The 21,657-nt window shown below is 35.4% G+C and overlaps 3 protein-coding genes across 7 annotated transcripts in view; 2 read left to right on the top strand and 1 right to left on the bottom strand.

Moving 5' to 3' along the window:
- The window catches only part of LOC140826908 (BRASSINOSTEROID INSENSITIVE 1-associated receptor kinase 1-like), an 85,400-nt gene extending 70,868 nt beyond the window's left edge, over nt 1-14,532 (top strand). For 3 of the 5 annotated variants that reach the window (XM_073189451.1, XM_073189453.1, XM_073189450.1), the window contains exons 2-4: nt 3,741-4,082; nt 4,711-5,105; nt 5,460-5,884. In XM_073189451.1, the coding sequence (XP_073045552.1) occupies nt 3,962-4,082; nt 4,711-5,105; nt 5,460-5,777 (834 nt within the window). In that variant the 5' untranslated portion in view covers nt 3,741-3,961 and the 3' untranslated portion in view covers nt 5,778-5,884. The other 2 variants (XM_073189448.1, XM_073189449.1) reach the window with 2 other exon arrangements.
- LOC140826864 (uncharacterized) lies at nt 8,803-9,579 on the bottom strand. The gene has a single exon (XM_073189387.1). The coding sequence runs from the start codon at nt 9,577-9,579 to the stop codon at nt 8,803-8,805; it is 777 nt and encodes a 258-aa protein (XP_073045488.1).
- LOC140826905 (probable serine/threonine-protein kinase PIX13) lies at nt 10,225-12,704 on the top strand. Its single transcript, XM_073189446.1, has 7 exons — nt 10,225-10,447; nt 10,548-10,688; nt 10,826-11,142; nt 11,227-11,362; nt 11,441-11,583; nt 11,865-11,988; nt 12,136-12,704. Exons 1-7 carry the CDS (start codon nt 10,297-10,299, stop codon nt 12,447-12,449), a joined length of 1,326 nt encoding a protein of 441 aa, XP_073045547.1. The 5' UTR covers nt 10,225-10,296; the 3' UTR covers nt 12,450-12,704.
- Nucleotides 14,533-21,657: the final 7,125 nt, after the last annotated feature.

Genomic DNA, 21,657 nt, shown 5'->3' with positions numbered 1-21,657 from the left:
CCACGGAATTCGTGATCGTGTCTAAAGTACAAAAGTGACTTGGAAAATGCGAGCATAAGGAGAAAAACAGAAAAGAGGCAAAACAACAAAAAAAAGGGGGGGGATAAAGAATAATAGAATGGAAAAAGCTACCTAGGGGAGTCCATTGAAGACCGTTCTTCTAGTGTGGGAGCTACCACTTCTATGTAAAAATAATAATGGAAAAAGCTACCTAGGGGAGTCCTTTGAAGACCGTTCTTCTAGTGTGGGAGCTACCATTTCTGAATCAAAAGAAAATTTTATGGAAGTTTGACTCAACTCAGTGGTGTTGCCAGGAGGTGTTGCCAACACTCAGTTCAGACATTTCACGATTCATACATTGTCTGACATTTTGTTTCATTCATCTTCCAAAGGCATCTTTAGGACTTGCATATTATTTGTTGGTTCTTGAAGACATCAAAATAGGCTGGAGATCAGACTTGACAGATAACGGTTGATTAAACTTTCTTTTAAACCAAAATTTTGAGGATTTGATATGTCTTATCTTCTGTGGGTTACAAATCGGAGTGGGCCATCAGTGGTTCCTCTATATCCTGAATTTGAAACCTTGATGAAATTGTTACCGTTGTCGCAGGCTAACCCGTTTTTTTTTACCGTTACTGTTGCGTCCGTTCGATTCAAATTGTTACCGTTGGTGCTAGGGTTTAAATACCATGTTATTTGATTTCTCCTGTATTAATCACATTTCTCTGGCCACTGTGTTTCACGATCACTCATTGCTTTTCGATATTTTTTCGGGGTACTTATCACTCCCAAGCGATACTGAACTCGCCTCTTCTTGGTTATGGCAGATCATCAATTCGATCCACAAGACATCCGAAGTGAAATGGAGACAACTCATAGTGTGCCCAGACGTGAATCAACACCACCTCCAACACCACCGCCTGAGACTCCTGCTCACAATCCTCTGCAAATTGTGCCCGTTCTTCCCCAACTTGCCCCGCTTGAGGAAATTGCCCCGGGAGAACCTGGAAATCCATGGTACCCAGGCATGCCAATCGACTACGAAGCACTTCGCCGAGCCTTTCCGCCACAAAACACCACCGCTCTCCGGCGATCTAAACGGCAGGCAGGATATAGTCCCAATTTTGATGCTCCAAAGAAACCGCGGATGGCCACATACTTCACACTCGACCCAGATTTCTCGTCCGGAGATGATTCGAATGATGACAACTTTGAGTTAGTACATCGGAAGCGTTCTACTCGTGTGAAGAAATCCACTGCTCCGACCACATCCTCTGGGCAACAACCTGACAGATCCCCGGAAGTCGGCTTTTCTTCAGAGGACGAACAATCCCTGGCTGACTTCCTTAACAACTTACGAGAAGCAAAACACAAGGGTGCTTCGATTCCTCATAAGGATGCAGCCCCACCAGAACCCTCTGATACCTCCTCATCTGACACTGCCATGGAGGCTGAATTTCAAGAGTCTAGTGAGCACTCTGGCCATTCAGTTGACACTGAGGCAGCTGCTGAAAATGTTGGCACTGGTGCTACACCGGGTGTTGACAACACTGTTGACGAGGACTATAACCTGGCCACTTCCTTCTCTCCTCAATTTTACTCCGAGACTGCTGTGGGCCATTGGTACCTGTATGCAAACAGGAATTTTGTTGAAGAACGCAATATTGATTTTGAAGCGTATGGAAGGTACAATCTCACCACATTTCTTAACATCCGCAGGCTAAGCTCCACAGTGAACTCTGTAATGCCTTATGCTAGACGACCTGTTCTTGAATTCTATTGCAATCTGACCACCAGTGTTGGAGATAAGAGGTCACTTAGGTACGGGCGTGTCTTTGTTCGGGATGTCATATACGATTTCTCTCCGCAAATTATCAATGCCTTCTACCATACACCTACCAATGAGAATGTGGATGACCTTCCACATATTGACTACATCACTTCGGTTCTCACCGGGGGATTGGTCACTCAGTATCCACAGCTCCCAGAGCGTCTAGCAGCAGCAAAACTGACATCCTTCTACTCAGTTCTCCACAAAACTGCCATACGCAACTGGACCCCGTCTCGAAACACTACTGTGGTCACCCGCCTTCAAGCTGTCTCCCTATTTACCATCGGCACGGGCCGGAATTTCAACTTTGGGGAGTTAGTGTTTTCCACTGTTATGCAGTTTGCAGAAGGACAGTTGAGGTCTGTCACACTCCCGTATCCATCCCTAATTTTTGGTATCCTTGAATCCCAGGGATTTGTGAAAGCGGAGGATGAACCTCTAATCGAAGTCGGAGAACCCTTGCTTTCGGTGTTCAACAGATTCAGCAGGCTCGTGACACCATTGTTCTTGCCAATCAGCTGATCTCCCAATCCAATGCAACCATCTCCTATTTTGAAACACAAATTGCTACTTACAACATGTTACTAGGGGGAGGCGTGCCTTCTGTCCAAAAAGGGGGAGTAAGGGATGATGATAATAGTAGGGGTAGCGGTGATGGTACCGACCATGATGATACTGCTGGAGCTACTGACTGACAAGGCAGAATACGTTCTTTCTTCAAACTAAGTTTCTCTTCCTTTCTTTTATTCTAGTGCGCTTAGTTGGTTTTTGTTTTGCTGTCTATCTGGGCCTGTCTTACGTTGTTGTGTGATAGTGTTTGCCAACACGAGTCACAACACTACTAACAACACATGGCAAATTTAGGGGGAGTTACATGGAGGGGGAGTTGTACACTGATGGATCATCCCGTTCTAAAGTTTTGTCCAGAAATGCAAAAAAGGGGGAGATTGAAAAGAATTGTTGATTCCACATTTTACTGAGATTTTATTTTTGCATTTCTAGATAATATAAATGATTTGTTTCCTTAGAAATCGATACTCATTCATCAGGGAAAATATCTATAGGATAGGCCATATCTTGAAAAAGAGTTTGATTCTTTTTTAACACACTTGTTTCCTTGATTATAGATTTAGAGAATCGTGAAAGATCGTGATGCAGAAATAAATATGTGAACATCATCAATCAAAAGGGTGTGCAGTAAGAACTGTGAGGTAGATACAAAATCACCTTGAAGAGATTCTTGACGACGTTTTGACAAAGTTGAAGATCAAGGGAGGAATCGCTTAAACTAGAAGGATACTCTCGTTCTGGTGTACTCAGCAGTTGTTCGACTGTAACATCTAGTTTTGGGTTAAAAGTTTTTATTTGATGTCGTTTAATTCCTTGGCGTGTCAAGGAATTTATGTTTCGTTATTCTCACTAGTATCTGTTTTGTGTGTAAACGATTTACATACTTTTCTAGTGAATTTGTTGCCTTGAGGCTTTGCACAAGTATTAGTACTTGTGCATAATTGAATCCTACTCTTTAGTTACTTTACTCAGTTTATAATTTGATCAGTCAATTTCCGCTGCTGTGTTGTGTGCCGTGTTGACAACACCAACCACAACACTTAATTCTGACATACAAGTTTTTAATCTTTATTTCCTGACAATTAATGCGCAATAATTCTTACAGGTTTCTTTCCATTTTTGTGGCTAACCCACTTAATCACGTTTCAAACCATGCAAAGTGGGCAACCAAATTCTGATAAAAATTGGCAGAATGATGACTTCAGCAATTCTAGTCTTTAGTTTTTAGCAAGTATTCCCATTTTCGTCAAATTACTGTATTTTGGCGATATTTCTTTTGTTTTATTTATAATGTATAGCTTTTAGTATTTTTCGCTGATTTTGAGTATTCTTGTAGCTGAGGAGGATTCAGAAGTTATTCCGAGACATCTCAAAAGATTTTCACTACGCGAATTGCAAGTTGCATCAGATAATTTCAGTATTAAAAATATCCTTGGCAGAGATGGATTCAGTAAGGTTTACAAAGGTCGATTAGCTGATGGCTCTCTAGTAGCAATAAAAAGACTGAAAGAAGAGCGCATTCAAGGTGGAGGGCTTCAATTCCAAATAGAAGTGGAAATGATCAGCATGGTTGCGCATCGAAATTTACTTCGCTTGCGTGGTTTTTGCATGACTTCTACAGAACGGTTGCTTGTTTATCCTTATATGGCTAATGGAAGTGTTGCATCGTACTTGAGAGGTACACTTGATCTGCTATTCATATTGTTTACCGGCTATTTTCTTCATGATTCACTAGTAACTGAAGATCTATGACTGTTGTAGCTTTAAAAATGGCTGAAATTTTTTGGAATGTCATGTGATTTATGTGTGACAACTAAAATGAATATGAGGTAAAATCTGTTTTGCTTCTCTTATACTTCGAGGAAAAATGGTTTTTCAAGACTTGTTCTTTTGCCATCTCTGTGTCAAGCAACCGAATGCATTTGCCTTGATCCGGTTTACTCATATCTTGAGAGAGATTTGGATGGTTTCCTCACAATTCAACAAATTGATTAAAAATCTATGCAATTTTATTTCAGCTTCCGTAAATCTGTATGAAAAGATAATAACCCTGTGCCTCGTACTACATTTTAACTGTCTCTTGAAATTTTCCTTTTTAGATACTCGACGCTGGTGTGGTTATCTAAACTGCTTCAGTTACTAGCAAGTAACTTTTATAACCAACTTATTTATCCCCAAACCAATGCATCTCAGTACAATATTGCCAAAATATTATATGATTCTAAAAGATCAGTTGCCAGTTGTCCATTAGCACACACTACGTAGTATGCATTACTTTTAATGTACTTGTTGGTGCATTACTGTAGAAAGACCTGAATCTCAACCTCCCCTTGATTGGAAAATAAGAAAACGGATAGCATCGGGGTCTGCGAGGGGACTTGCTTATTTGCATGATCACTGTGACCCTAAGATCATTCATCAGGATGTCAAAGTTGCAAATATATTATTGGATGAGGACTTTGAAGCAGTTGTAGGTGACTTTGGCTTGGCCAAACTTATGGGCTACAAGGATACTCATGTTGCCACGGCTTTTCGTGGAACCATTGGTCATATTGCTCCCGAATACCTCTCCACTGGTAAATCTTCTGAGAAAACTGATGTTTTCGGTTATGGGGTCATGCTTCTTGAGCTGATCACTGGTCAGAGAACTTTTGATCTTGCTCGGCTTGCCAATGACGATGATGTGATGTTACTCGATTGGGTAAGCCATATTATTTCACTTATACTGTTTGTACTGATGAGTCTTTAATATTTATCATAGCTTCTTGGAATTTTTGATGCTGAATCTGTTTTTACACTCACGGAAACTAGAGATGACCATGTTTCACTTGTGAACCAAACCTGGTTCGCTGGAAATGATGGTTTTGTGAATTGGCCATGCCAATTACAGTTAAGGGTCGGGATCAATCCGCTGGTTCCGACCGGTTCTTGACCTGTGGTCCGTTTATAGTCATTTTAGTTTTGAATTTGGTCTGTATCCGCGAAACATTTCAATATCTGTTCAGGGTTCATTCTCAGTTCATACATGAAATTGCATGTAGTTGAAAAATGTCAGGTCAGGGGAATTTTGAAGGAAAAAAAGTTGGAGACGCTAGTCGATGCGGATCTTCAAGGTAATTATGTGGACGAAGAGGTGGAACAGCTGATCCAAGTAGCTCTGCTCTGTACGCAGAGCTCCCCATTGGAGCGTCCAAGGATGTCAAAAGTCGTGAGGATGCTTGAGGGTGATGGCTTGGCTGAGAGGTGGGAGGAATGGCAGAAGGAAGAAATGTTCCTTCAAGAATTCAATCATACGCATCACCCTAGCAGTAATTGGTTAATTAACGACTCCACTTCGAATATTCGTCCCGAGGAATTATCTGGGCCAAGATGATTCTCCGTTCGTGGTTTGGACTCGCAACTTTGTATTTGATTAATAGTTTTTATTTTTATTCTAAACCTGTGTCTATGTTTAAGTAGCAAGGGTGAAAAGATTCCCTCTCTTTTCTTCAGATTTCATGGTTATGGGGTGCTGAACGAAAACCCCTTCTGCGAGAAAATATCCCATTTGTTTTTTCGATTAAATTCAGTTATCTCATATCTAATTTTTATGTTTATTTTTTGTTGTCAGATTTGATTTTGATTAATCTATTTGATACGTGTTTTTTTCCTATGATCTTCTTATATTATCTATTTTGCATTAGGAACACAATTAAGTGTATGAATTAATTCTTAATTAGAAATAATATACGACTCAATTTTGAAGCATAATGAATAGTTAAACTGGAAAAAAATACAGTGATTAAAACAGATGTGATGTTTATACTAATTATAAAATTATTGATATAATTGCTTGATATAAAAATTAAAAAACAATACATGAAAATTCAAGAGCGGATATTTTATTAGGGAGGCAAAAAAAAAATCAAAAAAATTCATCATGGGAAGAATCCAAAATAATAACTGTATTTCTTCATTTTTAAAAAAAATTAATGAGACACCTCCTAATCTTTAGGCATAAATATTAATATTTTAAAAGTTACTAAACGTTTTTTTAAAAATTTAAGTCATAACATCATAAAAATATGCCTATATTGACATAATTCAAAACTAATTTAGAATACACACACAAAATATATGTAATCATTAAAAAATAATATATAGCAAAATAATAGTTTGAATAATGCCAAATATTACCAAAATAATTAAGCTATTGTCAATATATTTTCAATTAATTTTTCTGTATTTAAAAGTCTTTATAATAGTTAAAAGTACCTGAAGTGATATAAAAAAAACTTTTAAAGTAGTAATAATGTCCAATATTACAAAAACAATTAGAGAAAAATGACTAGAGATTTCGAATTTTTCAATTATAATTTAGAATTTATGATCGAGAGTTTCAAAAAAAGTTAAATAAATTTATTTTGTTTATCGAAACATTTTGTCAATGAAAGTTTCAATAAAGAAAGTTTTCTTAAATAATTTCCAACAATTCTTTGACTTAATTTATTTAAGAAAGAGTTCAAATTCAAATTTTATTATTTAGTTAAATAAATATAATATTAATTGAGTCATGATATAATTAAATCTTGTAAGATATAACGTTTGTTGTTTTACCAAAAGTTATAACTTGTAGTAACGATGTTTAAACTTTAGCTCAAATATTTTAAAATCGTACCGTAGCTCAAGCGTCAAGTTTCGATTGCTCTATCCAATATGGACAATTATTGTACCCCAACAATTATACTCTTTGTAATCAATGAGAATCGAACTCGTGACATTGACTCTTATACCAATTGTAGGTCCATACATTTGCCGCTTTATCAAAATTATAATTGATCGTAACGATGCAACTCAAATATTTTAAACCGTATAGTACCTCAATTGTCATGGTTCGATCAATGTATCTAGCAAGGACAATTGCTACACTCCAATAATTTCACTCCCAATAATTACACTTCTTGCAATCCATGAAAATCAATCTCATGACTTTGGCTCTGTTTTATACCAATTGTAGGATCATGCACTTGTCGTTTTACCAAAAGTTAAAATCGCTGGTAGTGATGCTACATTAACTTAAATCTTTTAAAACCATAAAGCAACTCGAACGTCACGTTTCGATTATTAAACCTAGCATGAGCAATTATTGCACCTAATGAAAAAATCATTTCTCTAAATCAAATCTATTCTTACTAATCAAATAATTCAACCGAACACAAAGTAATTTTAATTAATAATAATAATTTAAACACAAATAATAATTGTTGGGGTAACAACCCTATGCCTCCATTTATACTCCATTAAGTTGCAATCATAATAATAATACACAATGAATTGGTAAACATAACTTAATTAACTTAATATGTGAGTAATATTAAACAACAATTTTGTTATTTTGAAATGTGAAAAATATTTTTTATGCATATAAATTCAACAATCATAATTTGTATTGTGTTTAGAACGCAAATGAAAATTAGATAACAAAATATATAATAATAGGAAATTTAATTTTAAAAACATTATTATGTAAAATATTATCATAACATATAATGAATCATAATTAAAATAATAAATTATTGAGCTACTATTTATTTAATTATTACTTGAATCAATTTATTGAAATTTGTTACCATTTAAGATTTATTATCGTTTATATAAAAATATCAAGAATTTCATGAATTTTTTGATATTAACTGATAAAAATTATTTAAATACATAAAAAATTCTTAAGTTACTAAAAAAATTATTTTATAATAATCTAATGTGCTTATAATAGACTAAGAAAGTAGGAAACATATAATAGAGTTGAAAAGTTCATAAAATTTATTAGTAATATCTGAAATATTAAACATTTTATTAGAATTTTTCAACTTTTAGTTTTTCTTATCATCTATATAAAAATATCAAGAGTTTCACAAATTCATAGATATTAATTAATAAAAATAATTTAAAATAAATATATAAAAATTATAGAATTCATAAAAAATAATAAAATGCGTTATAATAGTATGAAAAAACTGAAAAATATAGTTTATAAAACACCCGCAAACATGAAAAAATATATATAAGAAAAAAATAGTGTCACAAAAAAAATGACATATGCACATAAAAAATAGGAATATAAACAAATAATAATAAATGTATATTAATTACCAAATATTATTAATTAGAGCATGTGAAATGTCTTAAAACTCATGAAAGAAAACAATTGAATAAATTAGACCAGGTCTTACATCAATACATGACATCAGGTTTTCTACGCCACACAATGTGAGGTACAAGTAACAAAACCACAATTAAAGAATATTTCATTAAAAAAATAATCCAAAAAAATTATTGCAAAACCACCATCACAGAAAAATTCAATTAATATTTTACATTAAAAAATTATTTTTTTTCTGTTGATAAAACTTGTAATTTTACTGATTCAAATCATCCATTACAAGCTTAAGCAACCAAGGAGAAAAATCACCATTCAACCAAACAAAGGGTGAAGGGAAATCAAAAGCAAAACGTGCAATGCTATGAGCTACATTATTTGTCGTACGACGAACATGAATAAGCTCAGATATCTCATATTCACTCATACGCTCTCTAATATCTGTTGCACAGAGGCTCGTATAACCAATATCATCCCGAGTGGTAGTGACTGCTTGAACTATCAATAAGGAGTCGGTTGCAACTTGAACATCAGTAAAGCCTTTGTCATGCATTAGAATAATACATTCTCGAATAGCCAGAAGTTCACCATGAACCACTGAAATTGGTTGGTTGATTTGCTTCCCAAAAGCCAATAACGGTCGACCTTGTTTGTCTCGGAGTGCGCCACCAATGCTAAAATGATGTCTATTATCATCCACGGCCGCATCTACATTGAGTTTTAATGTGCGTAATCTTGGCGGATTCCATATCCTTTCCGGATTACTCTTTTTTGATGCATCCTCAATTTTCTCTTTGGTCCGGGCTTTTTTGAAATCAGATAAGATTGCATAACCCCAGGAAACATTATCAGCTAATGGTTTCTCCTTATCTCCATGAAAGTATTTCTGCTTTTCTTTCCATACCGCACATGTGTGAATTGCAAACTCCTCAAATTCCGTCTTTGAGAATCGGTCTTTCAACCACAGACAAAGCTCCAATGTGTTAGCTTGGGAGTTTCCTCTTAACACTCGGGCAAAAGATGTGTTCTTCCACATATGTTTAATCGCAGCACAAAAGAACATGGCATGTCCAGACGAGTCTGTAGAAAAGTTGCATAAATTGCAGGATTCATTCACTGAGACATGGTGTCTGGATAGATTCTGGTTAGTCGGTATACAATCATAGGAAGTACTCCACCAGAATAACCGAATATTTGGTGGAACATTAAAAAAGTATTCTTATAAGTAATCTTTAACATATTTCAATATCTAAATCATACGTTATGCTTTTTAGTTCAAATTTAAAAATCAACTTGTTATAAAAATTATATATTTATATATAAAAGAAAAGAAAAGATAAAACGAAAACATTAAATATTTATTAGAATCACGAAGAAATCAACCTATTCTAGTCATCAATTTTAGTAGCAATAAAAAAAATTACTGGTAAAATGATGAATTCAATATATATTAATATCAAAAGTCATTTAAGATGAACAATAAATTATAATGAATCCATTTGAAAACTATTAATTTAACTTGACGAATTAAATAAACAAGATATATTAAAAAATTCACAAAAAATAGATTTAAAAAATGTAACTTCTCGTATCAATGTTTTCTCAAATTGAAAATTAAGAATAAATGTTAAGCAGAGAAAATATCAATTTCTTAAATGAAAGCTTCGATGAATTTCAAAATTATTATTTTTATGTACAATGAAGTGAACTTTGAGAGATCATTCATTTACAGAGTGACTTCAAAGCAAAAGTCATGTCGAAGGTGTACGACGACTGGGAGAGACTGGTTAGAGCCGTTTTAAAAAGAGAGGAGCTCAGGCAAATTGCGCTTTGCCCCAGCTTCAGCTCGAGCTCCTCCTTTTCATCTGATTTCCATTTTGATCCATCCTCTCAGCATGTTTCTGGTATGCAACCATGGAATTGAGAAGTGATGATTGTTTTTGTGGGTGGGTTTCTTTCAAAGATTAGCAATTGGATGAATATACTTCTCCCATTGAATAACAGGTCTCAAGTTCAGGATTGAATCGTATTGGTGTGGCGTGCACATGGGGATTTGTTTGAGCCGCAGTGGCAGTAGATCGGCCATTGTTAATAGCTATGCTAACCAGGGCCAGCCCTCCGCCACCAGCAGCCAATGGAGTTCAGGTTATCCGATAATGTTTTCCGATTAATCCGACATATATATTTTTATATGTTCGCGTGTATATATGTATGTATTATGTGTGAATTAATTTGTGAGTGGAAGAAATTGATGATGATGGTGTGTGTGTGATGTGATGCAGTGGCGACTACAACGATGTCTACGTCGAGCAAGAGCGTTAATGTTTCTGGGAACAGCAGCATATTTTCCGGGAGCGATCATGATATGAGCTCCCCTGCTTCCGCCGCCTGCCAGATGTTATCCCAACCCAACTTGAGAGTCTTCTCTTTCTCAGAGCTCAAGGCCGCCACTAGAAATTTCAGAAGTGATACGCTGCTGGGAGAAGGTGGATTCGGCAAAGTGTACAAGGGATGGCTCATGGGAATAAATGGGGAAAGAACAGTTATTGCTGTAAAGAAGTTGAATTCGGAAAGCACCCAGGGATTTCAAGAATGGCAGGTCTCTTCCAATCCTAGTTTAACCAGTGTTTTTTTAGTTTTATGGATTTCTGATCATTAAATCTAATCAATATGAATTCTTCAGTCCGGGATAAATTTCCTTGGAAGACTTTCTCATCCCAATCTGGTGAAGCTGCTGGGCTACTGTTTGAAGGGCGTAGAGCTATTGCTGGTCTATGAGTTCATGGCAAAAGGGAGCTTAGAGAACCATCTGTTCGGAAGTAAGTGTGTCGATGGTTTGTATTGGAGGACCGCTAATTTGTATATGGATTTTTGATGATTTAGATTCTTGGGTTTAGGGGGTTCCGCTGTTCAGCCACTTCCATGGGACGTTAGGCTTAAGATATTGATCGGAGCAGCTCGTGGTCTTGCATTCTTGCATGCTTCGGATAGAAAAGTAATCTACAGAGACTTCAAGGCGTCCAACATATTGCTTGATGGGGTAAGCTACTGTTTCACACTTCGTATCACTATAGCTCTATTGTTTTGTAACATTTATATCTTTTCGTTAATGTTTTCAAGATATATATAATTATGATAGGCTTTCATTACTGTTCTTTATATCATTTGTTCTGTGCCACATGGATTGTATATTTATTTATACATGGACAACCACTCTTGTTGTGGTGAATTTTCTTGCAAGAAATGAAATATTCCTATTGTTCAAATTTTTTTGATAATCTGATCTTTGTGATGTTGATTTACTTTTTCGTCTGCTCTCAGTCATACCACGCCAAGTTATCAGATTTCGGTCTCGCGAGAATGGGTCCAACAGCAAGTAAATCCCATGTAACGACGCTGGTAATGGGGACCGACGGTTATGCTGCTCCTGAATATCTCGCCACAGGTAATCACTACGCTACTTCATACTTGTGAGCTAATTTCGTCCACAATAGCTCCGGAAAGCAAACAACAGAATAAAGAGTGCAAAATGTGGTTACACACATTAACGGCATTTCTATTTTCTTGTCTATGATCTACGTTCCTGGGGCAGGGCACTTGTACGTCAAGAGTGATGTATACGGTTTCGGTGTCGTCTTAGCAGAGATGCTAACAGGGTTACGGACAATTGACGTAAATCGTCCAAACGGGAAAGAAAAACTGGTTGAATGGATCAAGCCACATCTAACTGACAGGAGGAAGTTGAAGAATGTTATGGACTCTCGGTTGGAAGGAAAATATCCCTCGAGATGTGCATTGCAAATAGCTGAGGTTTCACTAGATTGTCTCGAGAATGAACCAAAGAACAGACCATCAATGCAAGAATTTGTGGAGACCTTGGAAAGAATCGATGGCGCAACCACTTAATCACGTTTCAAACCATGCAAAGCGGGCAACCAAATTCTGATAAAAATTGGCAGAGTGACGACTTTAGCAATTCGAGTCTTTAGTTTTTAACAAGTATTCCAATTTTCGTCAAATCACTGTAGTTTAGCGATATTTCCTTTGTTTTATTTATAATCTTGTACAGTAACGTAAGACTTTCCTTTCCTGATATTTTCGTCCTGGATTAGTTTAACTTGGTGTTTCTAAGGCACGGCGGACGGAACTCGAATTACTTGGTTAATATAAGTTAATTGTTGTTTGACCTCAAGGGACGTAGCCAGAAAAATTTTGACCTAGCGCTGAATGACTCGATAAACAATAGTGACATTAACTAGATATAAGCTATTGCTCTGCGGTTTTTCATCGAATAAAACTCATCAATTATTGAATCAGTATTCATTCTTGCACTAAATTTTCTTTCAATGTAGATAATCATATAATTTGTCAATAACTCTTCTTTCATCTTATTCCAGAGTGAGGTCTTAAGAAATTTCATAGCTGAGAATGATCTTTCAGTTGTTGCTGTAAATTCATGAAGCGTTAAAATAAGACAAATCAAATCTTAAGAAAAATGCACCAGAGCTGCGAGACATGCATGCTAGGGTGGGAGATTTTCTTTGTCATAGTGCCCCGGGTGAAATTTTCTGCTCGAAACTCGCGTTGAAGCGGAAAAACAGAAAATCCACTAAAAATATACATCATACGGAAGTTAATCTCAAGCTCTATACATACCAAAAATCTAATCTTCTATGACTTCATTAATACATAAGCTGAAAAATAACTGAAAAATAACTACAAAATCAACCAAGCCATAGTTTGAATCTTTCTGCATAAACTAATTACGTAGCAAAAAACAATCATTTGACCTCGTGCAAACTCAATCGAGGCCCTCTCTCGCACAAGCTTTTTCAAATCTCTTACCAGAAATTCCTTTCAAATCCTCGTCCTCACAACTTTTTTCAACTCGAGGCCCTTGCTTACAAAACTACAGCTATCGATATAGTAATTTCTCTTATGATTAAACGGGTTGAAAATAATTTTAGTGGGCTAATTTAGTAAATATAATTATTTTATGGACCGGATAAAACTTTAATGTAGGCTAAAATTACACACATACTACAATTACTAATAATATTTTTTTTTATATAGGGCGGGAGCTCAACTCAACCTTTGGGGTGGCTCCGTCCCTGTTTGAACTGGCCTGAGCCGAGTCGAAGTCCAAGAGTTGAATCAACAGGCCCGTTCCATTTTTCTTTTTATTTACTTGAAGTTTTTTAAATTTAAATATGTGAGTATATATACAAATATAAAAAGAACAACATTGTATTATGTTCAAAATATTTGTGATATATAATCAAACAAGCATTCTTATCATTAGAAAAAAACATTGCAGTTGCCAACAGCGCTACTGGAGCCACTAGACGAGGCGGAACAGCTGATACAAGTAGCTCTGCTCTGTACGCAGGGCTCCCCATTGGAGCGTCCAAGGATGTCAATAGTCGTGAGGATGCTTGAGGGTGATGGCTTGGCTGAGAGGTGGGAGGAATGGCAGAAGGAAGAAATGTTCCTTCAAGAATTCAATCATACGCATCACCCTAGCAGTAATTGGTTAGTTAACGACTCCACTTCGGATATTCGTCCCGAGGAATTATCTGGGCCAAGATGATTCTCCGTTCGTGGTTTGGACTCGCAACTTTGTATTTGATTGATAGTTTTTATTGTTGTAAATTATATTTCTTTTTACAATTTTACCTGCCCCTCCCTGTTTTTGCTTCCGAATTTTTGGTGATTTAGGATGATGTTTATACTCTTTTATAGTTTGTCAGTTGTATTTCAGATATCCATAGCGCAGGAATCGCATCGCTGTGGAAGAATCCAACATGTATTTTATATTTACTTACACTCATTTTATATGTATTGATGAATTGAATAGGCCAAGATTGTCAAAGACTAAGCAAAGTTGCTTCCACAAAAAATATCCCATGATGGTGAGAATAACAATTTCTTGCTTGGGGTTAATATCTGTCAGCAAAATATGAGAATATAAAAACATTTTGTTTGTTTATTCTAAACTTGTGTCTATGTTTATTGTTTCATTTGTCTTAAGTTGCAAGGGTGAAAAGACCCTCTCTTTCCCTCAGATTTCATGGTTATCCCATATGATTTTAATTTCAACTGTGTACCAATTTTTTCACCATGGTCAACCAATTTCCCATTACGAAAATATCTTCTTTATCAACCAATATGAATAAAGCTGCGATGGTAAAATAATTAAGAAATAATAACATTATTTTACTGTCAGCGACGAAACACGTATATTGCACTTGAGTAATGAATTTAAGTATATTATAAATATTGACCGTAAATTTTCAAATTAATGTAGATACATATTTTTTTTCACAAATTCTTTAATAACAAATATTATTTCACAATTTATCTATCGGTTGTTTAAACAACCATGATTAAGTTTCTTCAATCATTTTCTTGTATGATTTTGAAATCTTTCGGTATCTTTTTCATCTTTTTATTTTATTTTTCATTCTTTTTTTTCGATTAAATTCAGTTATGTTATCATCATATATAATTTTCATGTTTTCTTTTCATCATCAGATTTGATTTTTATTAATGTATTTGATGTTTGCGTGTGTTTTCTTTTTTTAAATTCTCACTCGGTTTCTTCACATATTATATATATTAATTATAGCTATTTCGCAACATAATTAAGTGTATGAATTAATTGTTAACGAGCAAGAATGAAATCCTGAAATTTGAAGTATAAAGAATATAAAAAACTGGAAAAAATTAAGTGATTAAAATAGATGTGATGTATATATTAATTTTAAAATTATTGATATAATTACTTGATATAAAAATTAAGAGAAATTCAAGAGCATATAATATATTAGGAAAAAAAATTTCTCCAGATAAGAAATGTAAATAGATATTTTATTAGAAAAGCAAAAAAAATAAAAAAATTCATCATCGGAAAAGTACAAAATAATAAATGTAATTCTTATTATTATTTTGTCATAAGTGAATAAGTAAAAAATTAATATTTCTTATTATCTACATAAAATTATCAAGAACTTCATTAATTTTTTTGATATTAACTAATAAATACAATTTAAACACAAAAAATTCTTAAGTTCCTAAAAATATTATTTTATAATAATCTAATTTACTTGTAACAGTATAAGAAAGTTAGGAATATACAATAGGGTTGAAAAGCTCACAAAATTTGTTAGTTATATCTGAAATATTAAATATTTTATCATGATTTTTCAACTTTTAATCTTTCTTACCATCTATATAAAAATATCAAAAGTTTCACAAATTTATAGATATTAATTGATAAAAATAATTTAAATTAAATATATAAAAATTATAAAATTCATTAAAAATAAAATAATGTGTTTATAATAGTATGAAAAAAGGGGAACTTGGTGTTTAGTACCTATTTGACCACAAACTTCCATTCCACTCCCTCCTTCTTCCTATCTTCCCAAAATACCCCTCTTCCCTATATAATTGATTTTCCTTTTAAATTTAATGGCCCATCATGCTTCCGAAAATAAATTAAATCTTATACCTTTTTGACCGGAGTGCTACCGGATTATATCCACCGTATTTTACAAACTGCTCCTCACAGTCCAACCACACGATCGCAACCGATGGTTACTAAGCAGATTCCTTCAGCAACACTTAGCACAGCTCTAATTCGTTTCCTACCTTAGAGCGTATAGTAAAAGATAAAATTTTTTGAAAATAATGCATGAGAGGGGCTAAGAGCAAAAGATCTCTTTTATTCAAACACCAAACATTTATTAGTACATAGTAACCACCTGTAGAGGAGGAGAAACTTGTTTAGCTACTCACAGTAGCTGAACTCACTACACACATGAACTTGAAAGAGAAATATTACAAATGATTTAGAAGAAAAACGAAGAGGTTGCTCGATGCCTTCATCTTCCTTCTGCATCCTTATTTATAGAAGGCTCCTTCGGATTTGAAACTCGGACTTCAAATCTTCGTTAGCCTTTACAGCTTGCTTGGGGACCATATAGTGGTTGAGTGGTCCCTGTCCTTTTCTAGATTATTAATCTAGACATCAGTTTCTCATCTTCTTTTATCTCTTGAAGATACCATTGGCGATGAGTTTGGAAAATATCAGTTGAGATCTCTTTTCCATCTTCTTGGTTCATTTGGATTATAGATTTCAGAGCTTCAGCTTGTTTCCTCTTGTGTGTTAATCTCCTTTTCAAAACTTTCAAATATGCCCGATACTTTTTTAAGTTTTGATTCTGGTTTTTTAACTGGTTCCAATTCGTCCCTTATTTATATTGGTAATTTGGGTCCAGTTGTCATGTTTTCTTTATTGGATTCCTTTTAGTTTTGGTATACAATGTTCTATTGTCTTTTCCACTTTATTATTAGTGGTTAATCGAGTCACCTACCACCTATTATTGGTGGTCCTTGTTTTCCACTCACATGAATTTTCACATCGTGGTCCTGCTTTTCTTAGTGGGATGCTCACATGTTCCCTTTAACTTTGTCGAGGAATCTTGGGCTTTCGGTTTCCTCGAGGAAAACGTGAATGTGGTCCATCCCCACTAGTACTTGTATCGGTAAAGTGTTTCCGATCAGATCTCGGCTTGAATCCCTTACCGAATTCCGGTTCCTTCTGGTTTTGGCATTCTGGACAGATATTTTCAGACCATCTTCCTATATGTGCCATATTACAGAATTTCCGACGAGTTTCTTTACTTGCCGGCAGCTTGCTGTTCCACAAAATATTTCTCTTTTTCTCGAATAAATCTTCTGCAAAACTTGTAGTTTTTCCTGTCATGGTGTTTAACATGAATGATCCGTTCACTGAATGATTGTAAAATTTGAACGGAAATTTGACTTTGTCCATCTCAGTGAGACAGACCCATAGACCCCAAGCTCTTCTGGTAGACATATCATCTTCAGAAATTGAAGCAACCAGGGGTGTTTCTTCTGTCGGAGGATCCTTGATAAATTTTTGAATATTTGCATCCGGCCTCCTTAGCTTAATAAAATGAAAGGCTTCATGGGAGGCTTTTCCTGCTGGTTCTGGTGCTGCACTAAAGAAGTATAGCTCCAAAACATCTCCTCTGGACAAATAATCATTATTCGCCCAAGTTTCGTGAACAGCTTCCTGGATCCACTTTGGTAAACCTGAGATTTCCGGAAAGCTGGGTGATGTTGTATAAACTGAGGCAAGAGCCCCAAATTCATACCATGCTTTAACCTCCTTTGGATATGAATTTTGTCTCATCCATACCCTTGGATATTTTCCTGAAACATCAACCCTATTGGTAGCTGGGTTAATGCCAATTCTTGTTTTTAATTTCTCCCAATTCTGTTGATAAACCTGAAATGGAGAAATTGTTGCTTCATTAGTACCAACCTTAGTTTTGCCTTTGTCAATACGAGGCCTAAGGTTGATCTCTCCCTCTTCAATCCCCGAGGTGAAGGGTTGACTTGAGGACTCAAGATAAGGATCAGGAGTCTCAATTTTTGTTTCAGTCGACTCGTCTCGTGATGATCCCGACTTAACACTTGTGCAAAGGGTATTTGAATCCCCCGCTACAGGTATAGAGTCATGTACTCGAAAACTCTCCATTTGGGAAACCAGTGGTCTCTCAATGCCTTGGAGGATAGGCCTTTGCATTACAGACCATAACTGAGTATATGTCTGTAAACAACCTGTAATTCGATCAGAGACAATTCTCTTATCAGCTTGTTGTAGCCTTCCCGCAACTTCTGCGTTTACAGCTAACTTGTTGAACTCGGTTTGAAGCATTTCAAGGTGTTCCCTCAAATGCCTCTGCATCTTGATAATAGCATCTATGTCAATGCTGTTCATCTCTTGTTAAAAAATCTGCAAGAATATTTTCATGAGATTTAATTATCACAATATCAAAAATATAATTTTGACATAGTGCTTGCCATCGTAATAATCTAGCCTTATCAGGTTTAGACTCAATTCTATTCCTTAAAAAAGCTTTAACTTGTGTGTTATCAACTTTCAAAGTGAATTTCTTTGCAAGTAGAAATAATGGCCATTTTTCAAAAGCCCTTTTTACTGCATAAAATTCCTTTTCGTTGATATGCCATCTTATGGCTTCTGCCTCTGAGAATAACCCACTACAATATCTGCATGGTTGTTCTCCATCTGGGGTGAGCTTAGTAAGAACTGCTGCCTACCAATGATCACTGGCATCAGTATATAATACCAGATCATCTTCATCTTGAGGAATAGCCATTTTCGGAAGATTTTTGCAAACCTCCTTTAAATGGATCAGTCCTTTTGTGTGTTCATCTGTCCATATAAATCTAGCATCTTTTTTCAACAATGGACTGAACACCTTCCTGTGTTTTGCTAGATTTTTGATAAACATTCCAGCAAAATTAACAACTCCTAAGAAACTTTGAAGTTGCTTTTTGTCCTTGAGACTTTCTGGAAAATTCTGCACTTTCTCCACTATGTGTTCTTGCAGAATTATTCCTGACTCATCGATTTCAATTCCGAGGAATTCAATCTTTCTTGTAGCAATGACTGCTTTCTTTTCAGATAAGACCAGTCCTTCTTTCTTGCAAATATTAGAGAAAATCTCCAAATGTTTAACATGTTCATTCATATCTTTAGATGCTATTAAAACATCATCAATATAAACAAACATAAACTTAAAATAATCCTTGAAAAGATTATCCATTTTCCTTTGAAATATCTGGGGTGAATTAGCCAATCCCATTGGTAATACTTCCCAAATATAATGTCCTTGAGGTGTGGAGAAAGCTATGAATTTCTTGCTTCCTTCCTCCATCCGAATCTGATAAAATCCAGACTTACAATCAAATTTAGAGAATATCTTTGCGTTGCGTATGCAACTGATTAGATGTTCTCTGCTTGGTATAAAATACCCATCAAACTCCAGAATTTTATTAATTTCTTGATAATTAATAACTAATCTGGGTTTACCTCGTTTAATCTCACCATGATTTCTTACCAGAAAACCTGGACTACTATATGGTGACATTCCTGCTTTGATCAAACCAAGATCCAAATATTCCTTGATTATAATCTGCATATCCCTTTGATCAATGATGTTCATTGGGATAGGTTTACAACGGACAAATTCATACTCTTTGCCTTCCTTGATCTTCAGGCAAGCCTTGAGTTGATTTTTGTCCCACCATGCCAAAGGATCTTCGTTATAGTTTTCTTTGATCCTCTTCTTGATATCTTCTAGTGTTACCTTAGATTCAAACTCTACTTCATTAGTCTGTAGAGTTATCTTGAGGACTTCTATATCTTCTGGTTGGAGTTCCTTATCTGCTCTTAACTGGAGCATTGTTTCCCCAAACCGTCTAGAATCCTTCATTTTTGGGTTCAGAAGTTGTCCTGAATCACCACGCTTGCTGCGAAACTGGATGTGCAATTTTCTGTAAAATTCCTCTCGTAGTCTCTGGACTATGATTTTGTGAGCACATGGTGTTGTGAACACTAATCTTCTAGTCTCATTTTCTTGTGTATAGGACTTGAACATTTGTAGGAAATTATTTCCTAACAATATGTCAGCTCCTGTATCATGAAAATAAATTGGTGGTGTCTTTACCTAGTACCAAGGTGTTTGTCCCGCACCGCCAATCATAATTTCAGTCATCTTAATCCCTTTACATAAGATTAAGATTCTTCTGGAGAAATCTCTTCCAGCAATCTTGGGCAATTCTTCTTCCAAATTATTTGGAAAAACTCCTCTTTTTGTTGTGCATATTCCAGCTCCTGAATCAATATAAGCAGCAAAATATTCTGCCTTATATTGATCATACAACATCCCTATTGGAATGTATATGGAGAATGGACTTGTGGTCATTGGATTTTCCACATTTTATTTTCTGCCATAAACTTCATTCCATGCTCTAGACGTTTCCAAGGTTTGTGGTCCTCGAGAAACTCTAGTCGAAGAATTAGTCGATCTGATTCTTTTCCTGGAATCCCTTGGATATGGACTTCCAATTCTCCGATGTTAATCAGTCCTTGGTAAGTTCCTATCGTGGGTTGTTCCAAATAGTATATGGTATTACAAGGAAATTGATTCCTTTGTTTTGTAATATCAAATACTATTTCTACTTCCTTCCACCCTTCTGGGCATCTAAGTTTTCCTATTGTAGAAAAACTTTTTAGCTCCTGTTGGGTTTCTATGACAGGCTTTTTATCCCATCTATAACTTGTAATTCTAACTCCTTGAAAAGATAGTCTTCTTGATTCCAATCTAAGACTTTGATTTCTCTGTAGAATCGGTTTGTCTTGGATTTGGATATCTGTTTCCTGTATTAAAGGAAACTCGACTCTTTCTGGATAAATTGCCTGCGCAACTTTTCCGAATATCTCAGGGATTTCAATAAACTCATTTCTAATAAATAATTCAGAATGATGTGTATTAGATAGAGCATATGAAATTTGATAAGTAATAGAGTAGGGTCTATTACCTTCTTTCATCAACCTTTTTTTCTTGAAGTTCTGATGCAATGTCACGGCTGAAATCCCGATCTGCCAGGTTGTAGGCTATCCTTGGATAGATTACTCCTACAATCTTTCCTGCACAGAGGTTTTCTGAGATGGTTCCCAGTACTGAATCTTGTAGATTCCCCATTCTTTTATCGCATATAGCAATATCGATTGGTGAATCTATCCCTTCTTTGAAAGTAGCCTTTATCATAATTTGGATTGCTCCAATATGAATCCAGGACATAGTCCTTGCTACTTCTATCTAGAGTTTTTGTAATTCCTCCTTAATTTCTTCGGAGGGAATTAACTGCATCTCCATTCTATTTCCTGTTAGTTCCATCGGGATTGCCATTTCCCTTCTCGAAACTTTATAGATTAGATGATGTTTTCTGTTTCTTAGGCCAAGACTTCCTAAGAACTTTTCTACCTGACCTGCAGAGAAACCTTGATATTTCTGTAGACTCAGATTTTCTCTCATGATTCTTTGAACCATATTATGAGATATTGTTGTCTGGCTGAAAAATCCAGACAGATCTTCATGTGTTTCGTGTCGAAACACCTCGTCTTCAGTCAGATTCCGATTCTGTTCCATCAGATTCTTCCTGACTTAAGACTTCTTCTTCTTCATATATACTTTCATCTGAGGCAAATATC

The sequence above is a fragment of the Primulina eburnea genome, chromosome 3, assembly GCF_022965805.1.
Source record: "Primulina eburnea isolate SZY01 chromosome 3, ASM2296580v1, whole genome shotgun sequence".
Taxonomy (NCBI): Eukaryota; Viridiplantae; Streptophyta; class Magnoliopsida; order Lamiales; family Gesneriaceae; genus Primulina; species Primulina eburnea.
The sequence above is the reverse complement of the archived record's forward strand: the minus strand, read 5'-3'. Positions and strand labels throughout refer to the sequence as shown.